Source organism: Aquarana catesbeiana, linkage group LG08 (assembly GCF_042186555.1).
Source record: "Aquarana catesbeiana isolate 2022-GZ linkage group LG08, ASM4218655v1, whole genome shotgun sequence".
NCBI classification, from domain to species: Eukaryota; Metazoa; Chordata; class Amphibia; order Anura; family Ranidae; genus Aquarana; species Aquarana catesbeiana.
This window is the reverse complement of record NC_133331.1, coordinates 133,870,014-133,882,906: the sequence shown is the minus strand read 5'-3', so window position 1 is coordinate 133,882,906 and position 12,893 is coordinate 133,870,014. Positions and strand designations below refer to the sequence as shown.

Here is a 12,893-nt window from a genome sequence, read left to right as displayed (position 1 = left end):
CACTAAATTTACGACAGATTTGTGCAAAAAAATCTAAAAAGATTAAAAAGCTTTGCATAGAGTGGGATAGGATTAGAACCCCTGTGTGTTTTTTACTGACACTTCTTCTAAAGACAACATTATTACAGACAGGAAGCAAAAGGGACTTTACAACAGCAACACAGACAAATAAAATGTTTTTCTTTAGCAGAATAGGTAAATATTTTATTTGTGTTGGTGTCCCTGCAGCAGATTTTCTCTCACTACCTGACTTCCTTCCAAAACCAGAAAAAAACAAAAACTTTAAAGCTGAACTTTAGGTAAAATCAAAAAGTTACCCCTGCAAAAGGGCTTCTCCCACAAGTCAAGGGTTAAATGCCTGTTTTTGTCCAGAGCAACATTAAAAAGTAGTTTTACTTACCTTATCCCTCACAGCTGGCACTCACCTCTTCTCTGGAATGCTCTAGTTTTTGGGCAGGCCCTCTGCATTTTAACTTTAAATGAAGGACGTGAATACTATATGATAAGACTGCTTGCTGCCTGCAACCAAAAGAGCACCAAAGAACAGCGGTTTTGGAAGAAAGCCTTCAGGAGTAAGAGATATACAAAACTATGTTCTCCCATACAAAAACAACCAGAGTTTAGCTTGAAAAGCTTGTTTCATGTGATCGTATAAAAGTCAGTATTCCAAAAGATCTATATGCACAAACATAATAAATTATGAGCTATTTTTCAAAGCACACAGCTCATGGTATATGCAAATTATTACTTTCCTGCTTTTTTGCTGTATAAATATGCAGATAACCACAGGAAAAAAACAGCCATAGTAGTTTGTTTTCATGACTTTAGAAGACAAAACATACTTGAATAATTTGAGTATGAAAAACAACCATAGAATTGATTCTCTTTTTCTGCTTTCTACAAGGTCCTGTTAATTTCATAATCATATTATTGTACATTTTGCAACCGGTTACAAAGGTCCAGAGTACATTGACAATCATCTTAATATGATCTATAGGGTCAAAGCATGAAGGGGTACTGCATCTTTTCATTGATGAGCATTAATCATTTCAATATTATCTATAGTGGGCATCACTAAATGGCGGACCGTGGTCCATATCCGGACCTAGTGGCCGTTTCATCCGGACCTGCGATGTCACACCATTTAGGAGCCCCCAGTAGAACACCGCCAAAATGCGGCGTGTAAACAGCCCCACTGCATGCACATGACCCCACAAATGCGCGATGGCCGTGCCCAAGGATGTCCCGTGCATGCGTGAGGGCACAGCTGCGTCGGACATCGATGGACTCCGGGCACAGCAGAGGAGGGATACATGACATCAAATGACGGGGTGTGCACTGGAAGTCGCCCTCGATGGCGAGAGGGGGTACAAATGGACATGACGCCAATGCCATCCGAGGCTAGCCAAATAAGGACTCAGTAAAATGTGAAGGGGGCAGTGCTGCGAGGGGAGAAGGTGATGTAAAAGGCAGGGAGGAGTGCTGGGAGGGTGATGTAAAGGAGGGCAGTGCTTGGGAAGGTGTGTTAATGTGAGGAGGGCAAAGCATACTATTGGGGGGGAGGGGGTTGTGATAATGTGAAAGGGGGCAGTGCTGTGGGAGGGTGATGTAAAATTGGCAGAGGACAGTACTGCAGGACGGGGTGATGATTTCAAGGGGGGTTGAGGACTGCTGTGAATATAGGGTGTGTTATGTGAAGAGGGTTCAGTACACTATTGTAAAAAAGGGGGAGTGGGGGTTATGTGCAGGGGCCTAAGAACACTATTGCGAAGGGGAAACTGATGTAAAGTGGGGGACTGTGATGTGTGGGGAGAACTGAGGACACTGAAATAAAGGATTGTGATATAGAAAGGGAGGGCTGAAAAAAAATTTGGTTCGGACCTCTGGTGGGAGAAAATGTTACTGGTCGGACCTCTGAATTTTAATTCAATACCCCTGATCTATAGGGTCAAAGCATGAAGGGGTACCGCATCTACTCATTGATGAGCATTAATCAAAGATTACATGCTGCGTCTAACTTTTAATCAATAGGTCACTAAGACATGTTACCTGCTGTTCCCAACAATGAATAAAAGTAGGAGGACAATAAGGACAAAATGTAGATGGCCAAGTTAAGAGCACGTGCAGTGGAACCTCAGATTGCGAGTAACGCGGTTAACGAGCGTTTCGCAATACGAGCACTGTATTTTTAAAAATCGTAACTCGGTTTGCAAGTGTTGTCTCGCAAAACGAGCACGATTCAGCCCAAAGTGATGTGCAGTACCGCTTTTGGTCTGAGGTGGGGGGAGGGGGCGCCAGAACCGAACATCACGTTCGGAAATGCACAGAAAGGCCCGAGTACAGCACGGCTGACCTTGGCAAATCTCGGGTAGGAGTCCTTTCCGAGGTTTGCCAAGGTCACCTGAAGTGTACTCGGGCCTTTTCGGCCGTTTCCGAAGCTCTCTGGCACCCCCCCCCCCGCCTCTGGCCGCATGCGGTATTGCATCCAATTAAAGTCAATGCGGAACAAATTATTTTCCATTGACTTCAATGGGAAAACTCGCTTTGATATGCGAGTACTTTGGATTACGAGCATACTCCTGGAAGAACCCATCACCAGACCCAAAATTAGCTTTTAAATTTCTAAATATAATAGTGCTCCATTTGTACAAATAATTGCCAATTCTAGGCAATTATTTTACTAACTTTTTGCAGGGGTAAAAAAAAGAAAATGTGACACGTGCAGGTAGGTCAGATTGTTCTCTTTCCAGCGGCTTCTGCTGTTCCTCCCCTAGCCATTATGTCACGTGTAGTTGACAACTAAAGCTTTGCGCAGAACAACTGTCACAGTCTCAGCAAATGTAAAAAAAAAAAAAAAAAAAAACATGCACTGAAGCTGTGATTGGGAGCTGCTCTCCTGCACACAGACTCGTACAAAAAAAAAAAAAATGAGACAGCTGAGAATTTGTGGAAGGCAACTGTTCCCGATCACAGCCTCGATAAGGGGTTTTACCAACCCCTACGTAAATCAGATTTTCCTTACTGTATAGACTGTTTAACCACTTCAATACCAGGCACCCCCCCACCCCCCGCAAATGTGCTAATTATCAGCACAGACCCCCCCCCCCCCCCCCGACAGGGAGAGCCGCCGATCGGCTCTCCCTGTCAGCACAAACTGAGGAATGCCGTTTATCAGCACTTCCTGGTTCACGCCATGATCAGCTGTGAGTGGTCACGGCTGATCACGTGGCAAAAAGCCTCTGTCAGAAGAGGCTCCTTACCACGATCGGATATGCAGTGTGTCAGAGTGACACACAACACCTCCGCCCCCGGGGGCGCGTTCCGGCTTGTTATCCAGCTGGACGTCAGTCAGAATAACAGAATCACCGCCCGGCCATCAAATCTGCTATAGGCCGGGCGGAAAATGGTTAACCAATTTTTTTCCAGTTATGGGTTTGGAGACAGCAACCCAATTAAAAGTAAGATTCCAGCAAAAAACTTTTCAACTTTTGGGAACAGTGGGGGTGAACTAGGACATTCCAACTATTGCCAAGACAAAAGAAAAAAGTCAGTCTCTCAAATGTGGGCACAGGTATCAACTAGCTTGTCAGAAGTTGTAGGTCTTTCCCACTCAAAAAAAAAAATTACAATAGCTACAAATACCTAGCGTCATATCTAGGCAGTATTTTATATGGAACAGTGCATGTGAATATCAAGCAAAAAGTCTTTCAAAATCCAAAGTTCCAAAAGTACTTCTTGTGATCTGCCACTGTAAAGTGAAATTTTATCACATTCGTCATACATGCTTTCTGATTGAGATGGAGAATTAGCACAAAGGGCTTTTTAATTTGTACCGATTCACTTTGGTAGATGAAGACTGCAAAGAAATTTCACTTCAGTGGAATTTTACTTTACAGTAACATCACAAGAAGTACTTTTGGTACTTTGGATTTTCAAAGATTTTTCTTTATTTTCTGCATACTGTTTTCTTTATGATTTAACACACATTTTTCAGTATTGATAGCATGGTATATACTGTAATATAAATAACGTGACTGGAGGTGGACTTTAAAAATACATAATTTATACACAAAAAAGTGCAGATTGTGGTGAAACATATTTGTTTGACATCAAGTAGTGTTTAACCGGTTCCCGACTGGCGCATGCTGATGTACGTCGGCAGAATGGCACGGCTGGGCAAATGGACTTACAGGTACGTCTATTTAAATTTCCCGCCATGCCATTGCGTGCGCGCGCCGGCTGGGAGCTCCGTGAGTCGGGTCGCGGGTCCCGCAGACTCGATCGCCTCACGGAGAGGACGAACGGGGAGATGCTAATGTAAACAAGCATCTTCCCCGTTCAGCCAAGTGTCACTGATCACAGCTCCCTGTCATCGGGAGCTATGATCAGAGTAATGACACTGCTAGCCCATCCCCCTACAGTTAGTAATCACTCCCCTAGGATACACTTAACCCCTCCCCGCCCCCTAGTGGTTAACCCCTTCACTGCCAGTGTCATTTACACAGTAATCAGTGCATTTTTAATCGCACTGAACGCTGTATAAATGACAATGGTCCCAAAAATGTGTCAAAAAAGTCCGACATACCGTCGCAGTCACAATAAAAATCGCTGATCGCCGCCATTACTAGTAAAAAAAAAAAAAATTATTAATAAAAATGCCATAAAACTATCCCCTATTTAGTAAACGCTATAACTTTTGCGCAAACCAATCAATAAACGCTTATTGCGATTTTTTTTTTAACAAAAATATGTAAAAGAATACGATTGGCCTAAACTGAGGGAAAAAAAATGTTTTTTTATAAATTTTTGGGGGATATTTAATATAGCAAAATGTCAAAAATAATGTGTTTTTTTCAAAATTGCCACTCTTATTTTGTTTATAGCGTAAAAAATTTAAATCGCAGAGGCGATCAAATACCACCAAAAGAAAGCTCTATTTGTGGGAAAAAAAAAGGACGTCGATTTTGTTTGGGAGCCACGCCGCACGACCGTGCCATTGTCAGTTAAAGCGACGCAGTGCCTAATCGCAAAAAACACTCTGGTCAGGAAGGGGGTAAAATTTTCCGGGGCTGAAGCGGTTAATTTATTAACACTATATATGCATAATGAAAAAAAAGTATGTTTAGTGTTACACTTTTCAGAAGTATAACATACTTCAAAAAAATCTCTTTCAAGTTTCTTTAGTGTCCAAATTCTTTACTTTTTGCCTATAAGGCTGTCTTTACTCGATGCATCATTAGAACAAAGTCATAGAAGTGAGATATATTAACCTTTAGGGTACTTTCACACTGAGGTGCTTTTCAGTGCTAAACATAGCGCCTGTGTAAAGCGCCTCTCATGCCTCCCCAGTGTGAAAGCCCGAGTGCTTTCACACTGGGGTGGTGCACTTGCAAGACAGGAAAAAAAGTCCTGCAAGCAGCATCTTTGAGGCGGTGTATACAGCGTTCCTACACAGCCTCTGCCCATTGAAATGAATGGATAGTGCTTCAGAAGCGCCGCAACACGGGCGCTTTTAACCCTTTCTTCTGCCGCTAGCGGGGGTCAAAAGTGCCCCGATAACGGCCGAAAAGCGCTGTTAAAACGACGGTAAAGGGACACTAAAACTAGCGGCGCTTTACCGCTAATGGACCCCCGCCCCAGTGTGAAAGTAGCCTAAAGGAGGAGTCCAGCCTAACACTACACCTATAGACATTCACGATCTAATACTAACCTTGTAACAAAGAAATCAGAATACATACCTTTTTTTGAAGCCGATCCAATCCGGTCTCCAGTGGAAGAAGCTCTGCAGAGGACACAGCCAACAATGGCTATGAAATGAATGGGAAGTGGCGTCACCCATAGACTATGGGGCTTCCATTGTTGGCTGCCTCCTCTGCATTTGCCTCCACAGCGAAACCGCGGCTGACAGCTCAGCGTGGGATTGGGTTGGATTGGCTTCAGAAAAGGTATGTATACGGATTTCTTTTTTTACAGGGTTAGATAGGTTAGCGTTAGATCATGGATGTCTATAGATGTAGCTATTTTAGTGTTAGCCTGGACTTCTCCTTTAACATTAGAAGTGAGATCCAATACTTCATTTCTACACATACCTGACTGTTCTAAACTGATTAAATTCAGCCCCTAGTGTAATCACACACACACACCCCCCTTTCAAATCACAAGAATTTCTATTTATATGTTAATATATTGCAGACTCTATAGAGGCAGTCCCCGAGTTACGAACAACCGAGTTACGAACGACTCCTACTTACGAACGGCCTCAAATGCCGGCCACTTGTGCTCCACGCTGGTCCTGGATACCTCCGGACACATCTCATACTGCAGTACTACATGTACTGCATGGCCAGAAGAGACCCAGATAACATAACAAGCGCCCGGAACATCCCACATGCATGCACAGGCGGACGTTACACTTACGATTGCAGTGTTCCAACTGGAAGTTACACATACAAATGCAGTGTTGCGACTTACGAACAAACCTACAGTCCCTATTGTGTTTATAACTCAGGGACTTTCTGTATATGCAAAGTATATGCAAAGTAACTTGTCCTCAGCCCAATACTCCCTAATGCCCATTCCACTGGCTTCAACCAATATCTTCTCTCCCAAGTGCATGTTATTTCATTCTATGGACAGAATTCTGCCGTGTAACTATTTTCATGTAGCATCATTAGCTTGATGCATAGATTCAGGTAATGTAGACTGCAAAAAATTCACCTTCATTTTCTTGCATCTCCATTAGCTCTTCCTGGTTCTCTTCTTCCTCCTTGCAGTGGACTACTGCAAAAGATAAGTTTTGCGTTATATAACAAAAACAAAGCAATAAACACAGAACACATGCATCGGACAGAAAAATGTAAAGTGGTAAAACAAATTACTTGGCTTCTCCATGCTCTGGGGAATAATGCCCCTTTTGTCTTTAATCGGCAGTAGGTGAATGACCTCTCTTTCAGGTTCAGTTTTCATACGTCTGGGCATTTTCTCATACTTCTCAATCACACTATCCTGTTTTCTTTTTGTAGCATGAACTGGTTGGCTAAAGCAGAATCAGGAAAAAAAGTTAAATTTGCACACATGATCAATATATGTTACCTGTCCATGATGACAGCATTCCATTTCCATTTACTACACTTATTTAATGAAAAGGCTAAACTACATTTCTAAACAGAGTAGAAAGCAGAAGCACGTCATAGAAACAACAAAAAAAAAAACCTAGTGTGCAAATGTTTACTGCAACTAGAGTGCATTAGCTTTCATTTAACTTTTTACTTTTTAACTTAAAAGCAGAACTTCACACTAAAGGAGAAGTTTTGCTTGATGTCCTCCCGTCGAACCACATTTAGCATAGTAATTTTTTTTTGGGGGGGGGGGGGGGGGCAGATACCCAAGATTTGATAGGTACCAGCACCCACTTCTGCTCAGTTTGCCTAAAAGTTTGCCCCCCCTCTCTTTAACATATCACTGATCCCAAAAGGCTGCATGACCATTCATACAGCACAGAGCAGCTAATACATACACAGCAGGAAGATGGATATGAAGCCACAAGGGGTCACAGCCGGCTTCCCTTTGTACACATGCTGGCGCTCTGAAGACCAGCGAGGAACCGTCTCGGGTGAGGACAGCACAAAATCCTTGGACAGGTGTGTGTCCTTTTATTAAAAGTCAGCAGATATAAAATAGGTAAAATACTGTCTTATAGGTCATTAAAGCGAGATAAATGCACATTTTTACCCATCTCCAAGGTGGTACATATTTCGATAAGTCTTTACAGCACCGGGATTTTGGGTTTACACACCCTGTGAAGACTGCACTTTAAAGCACAATTCACTTAGAGAAATATATGACAGCATTTAGCACTTTATGGGGCTGATAGATTTTGTTTTTTATGATCTTTCTATTGTCATCCGTTGATTGTTTGTTTTTCTTGATTTTGATTTGTTTGGTCATCAGTTCACTATTCACGTTATCTACACACAGGAACAAAATATACATTGGTATTAACATTCACACAGTAGCACAACACATTTTAGTCTTTAATTTTCACTTTTATCCAGTTGTAAACACACACGGTTGTGATTGCAGCAGCTGTATTATAGGGACTTTTTTAAAAAATATATTTTAGTATTGGCAGCTCATAAGTAGTTTATATTATTGAGAAACCAGGTCCAGTTCGATCGTATAGGAAAATTGGTATATTGAGAAAATGTTTTCTGCTAATTCCCATGGCAACCGCTCTCTTCACAGGTGGTCAACTGAGTGCTCCACGATAGAGAATGCCAAGAAAAGGTACCAGGACAGACACTAAAACCAACATCTGGAGGAATCCATGTCTGCTGTGGTGACAATGATGTCTTCAGGGTCTTTTTTAATCAGAGAAAACACATTGCTGATCCTAGCTGACTGAGCAAGTCAGAGAGTTGCTCTAGAGAAGAGGAGAGATGATAACACTGAAGGGTGCCTGGAACCCCTAAAGGACCAACATGGCCCAAAGAAAGACTTTTTCAGAGGAAGAGGGTAGTGGCCACGATATGAGACCGCTCCTGAAACTGTGCTGGCACAGGAGATAGGGCAAGAGCCCCTTGGTAAAGAAGACCATAGAGCAGGGGGTGGTCTGGTAATCTGTGTGGCTGCATGGGAGGCTAGGGGTGAACAGTTGATTAGTGCCAAAAGCAAGAGATTAGCCTGTAAAGCCAAAAAGGTACACTATCTGTACCTGGATGACAGAAGGGCAAACTCCCTAGCAGCCTGCAAGGATTTGCAACCATCCCTCCACTTGGAAAAGTAGGGGCACCCCTTAATGCCAAAGACTTCCCCAAGAGCTTAAGCAAGATTCTTGCCTCCAGCCCTGTGGACTGCCAGAGAACCAGTCTGGGTTTGACTACTATTGTTGTAAGTAAAGGAGAAGGATGAGACACAGAAAACCTTTTGCGCACAGAGCTCTTCTGAATGGCTTTGTCCTGGCAGGAGAAAAGCAGTGTTAAACAAAAACTCAGAAAGGCGCATTAAGACGCATTCAGGCGCATCAAGCTTCTGCGTTTATTTTATTGGCCAGAATATTAATTTGTTCTGGCCATTGAAATAAATGAATGCTCAAGAGCTAAACATGTCTAGCGCTTAGTAGCATTTACATGCATCAGGCATTGTTTCTGCCCAATGCACTCCTTTTCAAAATGCGATTTTGCTGCATTCAAAATTTCTGTCCCTAAATAGTATGTGTGCATGGACACATAGGCTAACAGAGGGGCATTTAGGGGCAGAAAAAAGTAAAACAGGCGTTTGACAGCTGCAGTGTGCATGAAGCCTTAGATTTCTTAAGATAAGACAGCTGAATATTCTGGCTTCTACCGATATACTTGATGTTAATAGTAAGGCTTGAAAAGAAGGTGTTGCTTTCAAGACCCAGTAAGGCCAGGTGCTGCTTGGGCACAGAATCTGCCTCCCAGCACCTTATAGTGGTTGTAAACCTCAGACAAGAAATATGAACAAAGCCTATCCCTCTATAGTGTCCAATTGTCTAAACAAAGATCACCAAGTGTCATTTTTGTCTGCTGCTTCATTCCTCTGCTATAAGCATGAGTTACTTCTGACAAGTTTTCCTGACACCAAGAGAAAAAAAAAGTGACAGGGGAGGGAGCTCCAGTTGTGACAGCCTCAACACTGTCCCTGTTAGCTTTGTGAAGGGGGGTGTGTCCCCTTCCTCCAATCAGCTCTCAAAGCTCTTCTCACTGAGCTCCGCAGAGTGTAATTTCAGCTCTCTGACCCTTTTTTCTGACAGCTCAGACAAGCTTAATAAATGCTGGATTTTGAAAGGCTGTAGGGAAAAGAAGACTGCAGATAAACAGGTGTAACTTATGTAGAAGGATTCGCTTATCTCTCTATCATCTGAGGTCAGTCACTTCACTGGTTATATGTAAGGGTTTAAAACCACTCAAGGGGAGTGCTCTGTGAATCTGTGTGGAAAACTATAAGTGTGATCAACTTAGGTGCTTATAGCAAGCCATCACAACCAAACTGTAGGGCTCCAGACATCTGTTTCACATGCTCTATCAGAAAGGGGTCCACTGGTGGAGAGATCTAGATGTGGTGAGATCAAGATGTAAACCATTTTGCCACAGTTAAAAAAAAAAGGGTCAGAGGCATCTTCTAAGGGGAGATCAGAAATTGATTCAATAGGAGGAGGCATAGAAGCAATGCTTACCACCACTACAGTCAGCATTCACGAAGAACTGAGTGAATTTGTCCACAAAGTCTTGTGTGACTGCAGCAGAAATCCCCGATGACAAAGCAGGCGACTCTTAGCCGACAGGGCTAAGATGGACTCTGATGAGGTAGACCCTATAACCATAGGGTAACAGGATTTCAGAATGCAGACATCAGTACCCTCAGAAATTTCCCAGCACAAATGTCCCCAAAAATCAATAGAAAAGCATGAGCTGGGGTCACCCGTTGCAGCACCTCCCAGGCAGTTGGTAGCTGGTCTGAAGGCAACCAAAGTTGCTGAAGACAAATTGTAGAATCAGATCAGGGATTGGAGTTCCATGTGACTCCTTTCTAAAGCCGGAGCAGCAGATGGGGCAATAATTCTGTGGTGTTTAAAAGGTAGGAGAAAGACTGAAGCAAAGGCATTCCACATGCTACCCTGCTGATGTCAGCACTCAGTCCCTTAGCAACCACGTGTGTAAAACCAGCAGAAAGTGGCAAATTGAAAGGTGGCCAGCTGTATAACTAGCAAGGTAGATTTCAATGGCAAGCCCAATCGGCCTAATCACAGAGTGAATCTTCAGAGAGAGTAAGCACAGGAGGTAGCTCTGGACCTGGAAAGTGCTAAGAGGTTACCAGACAATGCAGCCACGCACATTCAGTCCAGAGCAGTCTGGGTACAGAACTTCAAAGTTTGGCTAGATATGGCCTATCTACATAGCTGACTTATTCAGCACAGCTCAAGTAGCGATATATGTAAAGGGTATATCCGCGCTAGGAACTAAAATTTAATAAAGCAGCTGTGCACTATAACCCAGACACAGATAATATATGTAAAAAGAGTGCAGCGCTAAAAAATAAAAATGCATTCGTGCCAATACAAACAAATATCAAAATACACTAAATATGTAGACAATAGTATATAAACAATAATAACGGTGAAATAAGTTTAAAAACACATATGCAAAATTACATCACATGTGAATAAAGAGGAACTGTGCAAACAAAAAGTTCATATAAAAGTTGGATTCCATCAAAGAAAGTCCCATGGAAGAAAAGAAGGTTTGGAAATGACAATCATACACCTGGTGGCGTGACACCCACCACCATAATCAAAAATGGAGGCTTACCAGAAAGCCAGCGACCCCTCACACAGTGCTTGGTTGGATCTCTGATCCACCAAGAAAGAAATCCGGACGTTCCTCTCCAATGACCGTGGATGGCATACACCAGGAGGGTCACAGCAACTCAGGATACATACATTTCCAAACACTCTTTTCTTCCATTGGACTTTCTTTGATTGAATCCAGCTTTATATGAACCTTTTGATTGCACACTTTCAAGCAGTGATAAAGCAAGAAATCCGGATTAAAAAAAAAAAAAAAAAAAATTATATATATATATCTATATATATATATAATCTTTAGCTATATAGCTACGCGGAGCAATAAAGCTAGCAAAACAATGGACTTCTCAAAAATAAAATTACATCATACACATAAAGTGTAATAATACCTGGAGGAAAGATCTCTAGTCAGGAATGAAGCTCTCTGAGCCATCTCCCGCATAAGCTGCAGGTCATCTTCATCGATCATGTCCAAAGGTAGGGACTCTTCATCCAGCTCATTTTCTTCAATGGCTACAAGATTGTAAAAGTTAATTCATGCCATCACTAAAGTTTCACCAAAAGTGCTTAAAGTGGAACTAAACCCTTTTATCATTCTCAGCCAAGGAAGCTGCCATCTTGGCCACTGATCTTCAATTGCCATGATGCTGCACATGTGATCAGTTATGACACCAGCCATTTGATGGTTTGACAGTTTGGTTGAGAGCCACAATGTGTCAAGAATGTAACTTTTTCGAAACTGTTAAATCAATGGGTTTAGTTCTGCTTTAATAGCTTGACAGCCACAAGCTAACTGCATGAATAAAAGGGATTTTCTACTTACCGTAAAATCCATCTCTCTGAAGTTCATTGACAGACACAGCCTTCATAACGATAGGGTTATATCGCCTCTATTAGGAGTAGGACTAGGCAGAACAAAAAGCAAGCGAGCACCTGGCTACGCCCATGGGCCATCCTTCAGTCAGTATATAACCCCCGCCCTGCTCTAGGTGTTCAGTTTAGTAGCAAGCAGTAATAGAAGTATCAAAAGAACTCCACAGAGGGGAGGGTGCTGTGTCTGTCAATGAATTTTAGAGAAATGGATTTTACGGTAAGTAAAAAATCCTATTTTCTCATTCATTCATTGACAGACACAGCCTTCATAACGATAGGGACGTCCCAAAGCAGTGCCAACATGAGGGGTGGGAAAACGAAAAATCCCAAGGCTAATACAAGAGCCAACAAGGTAACAGGAACTCCACCTGAACGATACCCCTTCAAGAGGGAATAGACCTTCTAACCAGCGGCCTGCAAAAAAAAAAAAAAAAAAATCTTGTGGCCAAAAGAGGCATCCGCAGATGCCGCTCATTCACTTCGTAGACTTGTGAACCAGTACACCGACGACCAGTGGTCTCCTTGCCAACTTGCACAATGGACGCATGATGACAGAAGGCCCAAGAAGCACTAAGCGCCCGAGAAGAAAGCACCATAACAGGAAAGGAGGCACCCGATCCCTGACAGAACCCCCCCAACAGAAAAGAGTTGTAGACAAACAACGCTCCTTTCTTGGCCCGTCCGCAAATACCCC

The 12,893-nt window shown here is 42.7% G+C and overlaps 1 protein-coding gene across 2 annotated transcripts in view; it reads right to left on the bottom strand.

The window, feature by feature from the left end:
• Positions 1–12,893, bottom strand: part of NOC3L (NOC3 like DNA replication regulator) — a 130,155-nt gene that overhangs the window by 97,452 nt on the left and 19,810 nt on the right. For both annotated transcript variants that reach the window (XM_073596426.1, XM_073596427.1), the window contains exons 3-5: positions 11,716–11,839; positions 6,879–7,036; positions 6,718–6,780 (exon numbers count right to left, since the gene is read on the bottom strand). In XM_073596426.1, coding sequence (XP_073452527.1) covers positions 6,718–6,780; positions 6,879–7,036; positions 11,716–11,839 — 345 coding nt within the window. The remainder of the gene's footprint in view (positions 1–6,717; positions 6,781–6,878; positions 7,037–11,715; positions 11,840–12,893) is intronic.